The sequence below is a fragment of the Aplysia californica genome, unplaced genomic scaffold, assembly GCF_000002075.1.
Source record: "Aplysia californica isolate F4 #8 unplaced genomic scaffold, AplCal3.0 scaffold00331, whole genome shotgun sequence".
NCBI lineage: Eukaryota > Metazoa > Mollusca > Gastropoda > Aplysiida > Aplysiidae > Aplysia > Aplysia californica.
In genome coordinates, this window is record NW_004797601.1 from 764,034 (window position 1) to 767,994 (window position 3,961).

General features: G+C 40.8%; 1 protein-coding gene across 1 annotated transcript in view; it reads left to right on the top strand.

Moving 5' to 3' along the window:
* Window positions 1–3,961, top strand: part of LOC101851749 (xanthine dehydrogenase/oxidase) — a gene marked incomplete in the record, with an annotated part of 65,546 nt that overhangs the window by 35,086 nt on the left and 26,499 nt on the right. The window contains 1 exon segment of the mRNA XM_035970871.1: window positions 2,659–2,835. Within this exon segment, the coding sequence (XP_035826764.1) occupies window positions 2,659–2,835 (177 nt within the window).

The window sequence follows — 3,961 nt, forward strand, 5'->3', positions numbered from 1 at the left end:
GCATCGTGGCAAAGACGTTTTGGCGGTCATTTTTTCTTACCTGACTGTAAACAAAAAGGAAAAATAATTGTTGTATGTCACAATGCTAGGAAGGGAATTTTCTGCTTGACAAAGGAAAAAAACAACTTATATACCGCTGGTGGAGTGATGAAACCTCGTAACCCTCAACTTTTTTGAAAATTGTTTTTTTTGTCTAAATGTCTTCTCCTAGTCCTTCTTCACATTGTGTCAAAAGCACTAGGTTAAATTATGAAGAGAAAGTATGAAAAAACCATACTAAAAAAACCTCGTATGTTTGCCCCTATGATATCCTGGCGTGATGAAACCTCGCAACCCTCACCTGGAGCACCGATCTGCTTTTGTGTGGTTTCATCACTCCCGGTTTGAGAGAGCGACTTGCTTATACGAGGTTCTGGATAAGCCTTCTTTATGAATTGACTTAATGGAAGCGCCCATAATTGATATTTTCTGGTGCATTTTATATGCCTGACTTAATAAAGAAATGTTTCATTCATTCATTCATTCATTCATTCATTCATCCATCCATTCATTCATTCATTCATTCATTCATTCATTCATTCATTCATTCATTCATTCATTCATTCATTCATTCTTTTATTCATCCATTTTATTTCAGTCTGTTCAGAAATTCAAATATGATCATAAGTGAAGGAGTTACATTAGATAAATCTATTTGAAATCCTGTTAAAGGGATGACTAACGTATTGGTAAACAAGACGTTCTCATAAAGCACAAACGTAGTTAACACTTAATTTAAGGCAACAGTCACACCTTGAAAAGACAGGTGACAATAGTCCTTACTAAGAATAAGTGACAAGTCTATGCACTCTCCAGATGTCACCTGGCCATTTTGTTTATCAGAGAGAGGGGAAGGTTTCACCCCTTCTCAGACTATGAATCCGCTGATTAGTCGAATCTTTCAGTCGTGGTTGAGACCAAATAGTACTGAATCTACCCATGTTCTTCTTGACCCTGAAGTCTGTAGAGGACATTGTGATAAATTTGTGCCTCAACAATACAAGTGATATGGACATTTACGCATCTGTTTTGAATATCTAACCCCAACTGTGCTCGCATCAACTAGATTTTTACACCATCCAAGGGCTGGTTTGGAAACCACTGAGCAGACCCCGTTCCATGAATTGACTCCAGCTACCATTTCGAAGTCCTTTCCAGGGATGTGTCTAAGATGTGTGTGTTGTGTGGGGGGGGGGGGGGGGGGCAGCATCATCCCGGGCTGAGTCTGCACCAACACCAGTGTCACCTGGAATCACGCCCCAAACCATACTGACGTTTCACCAGTCAGCTGTAAGTTAGCTGCTGTATTATTATCTGCGGAGTCACAGCAACACGATCTGAAAACTACATTCCTTGGTCCATCTCACCTTCAGGCACCGTAGCCACTTTTTCTGGAGCCTGATCCAGAAACACAGCTCATTTGGGATGCCACAGAGGAAAATAAAGGGTTTTCAGGGGTGGCAACAGATAAGCAAAGGCCATCCGTGGATCTGGTCAGGAATACCATAATGATTCAATGAAAAGCCCAGCTACGTCACTGAAACCAAACTGTGATTGCAAGAGCTGAACTCAGAAATGTAAAGGGCAAAGGGCTCTCGAGGAAGACAGACACATTAATTTTGATCATGGGATGAAAACAAAGGTCTCTTTATTGGACTAGTGGACATACACCTACCTCAGAGGAAGCATTCAAACACTAACCAGATAGGGCATAGCTTCAAATACACATTTAACAAGGTGGTCATAAAGTGCCAGTGTGTAAAAAGATGTTCCTGCATTCAACTAGGTCGAGTGAATGATTTGTAAGAAACGTTTAGAACCAGTTATCAAAGGAACTCAGATATCTACAAAATGCATACATACACAATTCTGCCAAGACCACGGGAGGTAGCGTCTCAACAGGCATCCCCCCCCCCCCAATCAATGCAACAATCAGGAAGAAAAGCCTGTCTTGTTCATGCCAAAGAAAGATATGTGCGACCTTTGCATTATCCGTGAAGTTGACAACGTGCGGATGATGTTTGGAATGCTCACACTCTAGAAAAGGGGCAGCGGGCAAGGAAACGGAACGAGAAAAATCTGAAGCCATCAAATATCTCGCCAGTGATGAACCAAAAACGGCGCATGTTTCTATGGATCTCCAGCTTGTGCTCCTTACACTTACACTCACTCAAACTGAATGCATCAGCCTTATATTACAAAACAAAGCGTGTCGTTCATAACTCTACGATATTTGAAGCTGCAACACATCAGACTACTTGTTACGTGTGGCATGAAGCAGAAGGGGGAATTAGCAAATAAGTTTGCTTAATGTCTACTGGCTTTCTTGAAGGAAAATCTGTACTTCCAGAAAACCATCATTGACAGCGACTGCTGTGGTTACCAATACAGAAATGCCACACAAGCCAATGTTTCTCTCAGCCTGTTTGCAACAACACATGGTAGCACAATTGAACAGAAATGGTTGATCAAAGGACACACAAATGTAAGTTGACTGTGCACTCAACTATTGAAAGATCGTTCGAAAAGCACTAATCGAGGTCGACCTACACTACCTCCATTTCTCCAGGATGGCCAGAAAAAAACCAGACAAATATTTGGATCACACATTATTCTAAGGGAGGAAGCTACAAGTCTATCAGACCAGGAAGAAAAACGGGTGATCCTGTCGCCACCGACATCAGGTGTTTGAAGTACACCCCAGACATGAACATCCAGTTCAAGCTGCACTTCAGTGATGATGGCCATCCAACTACACAACTGAACACAGAACGTCTTAAAATCCAGCACTCCCAAGTACAATCACCTGTAGGAGCTTGAATCTGTTATTTCCAATATACGTCATCACTTTATAACAGTTTACCCCCTTATCATTAATAGCTATTCATTATTTTTTTTGGGGGGGGGGGGGGGGGGGGAGTTAAGTCCCAGACATCGTACTGATCTTTTGGGAGGGTTTTGTCCGCACGTACGTTATGTATTTTCATAATTAACCAAATTAGTATTCATGACCCACCACCTTTTATTTGATTGACGTCCTTCATTCGTTTTTCAAAGCATTTATTTGTGTTGGGCGTTTGTGTGTATGTGTGTGTGTGTGTGTGTGTGTGTGTGTGTGTGTGTGTGTGTGTGTGTGTGTGTGTATTACATTGTTTTCTTAATAAATTTTGTAATGGACTGACGCGTTAAAACTTTGCAAAACAGGTTTATATTTTGATCTAGATTTATTTCTTTCCATTGTGAAAGCCATCTGTAGTGCAACCAGAGACCATATTGCAGAGATATACTATTCATTTGTGCTTTAAAAAAAAATGGAAGTAACCAGATCTAATCCTGGAAAATTATATAGAAACAGATTGCAAAAATCGCTGATCCGTTTGAGGTTTCAAACCCAAATTCTGCAGATAACACACATTTATTTGACTTCAGTTGGCCGGGAATCCACCTCTAAGCTAATTGATCTTGAAGAAACATCTTCTTCACTATGTGGCGTTCCAAACAACAGACGCATACTGCAACCAAATGAGCAGCGAGAAAACTCGCAACCCTCAAACTCTGTCCTGATGAAACCTCGCAACCCACCCGCCGGCTGACAACGAGGTTTCATCACGACAAAAATGTTGTAATGAAACCTCGCATCCCACAGCGTAACCATTTAAACAGTAGAAAAGTTATTTTTATGTACTAACCACGTTTCTAAGGTGTTTTTATTTATCTGTACCAACTTTGGTTCATATAGATTATTTTGTTCCCGAGTAAATCAGTTTTTTGTCTCTCCTGTAAAATTTTCCTTTCTGGGGTTGCGAGGTTTCATCACTCCACCAGCGATACGGAGTCGCAAACGTTCTGTCACACCTTTTATACTACAATGATTTTCGTTACAGCGTAACAATTGCAGCAAAAATGAAAAAGTATGACTTGT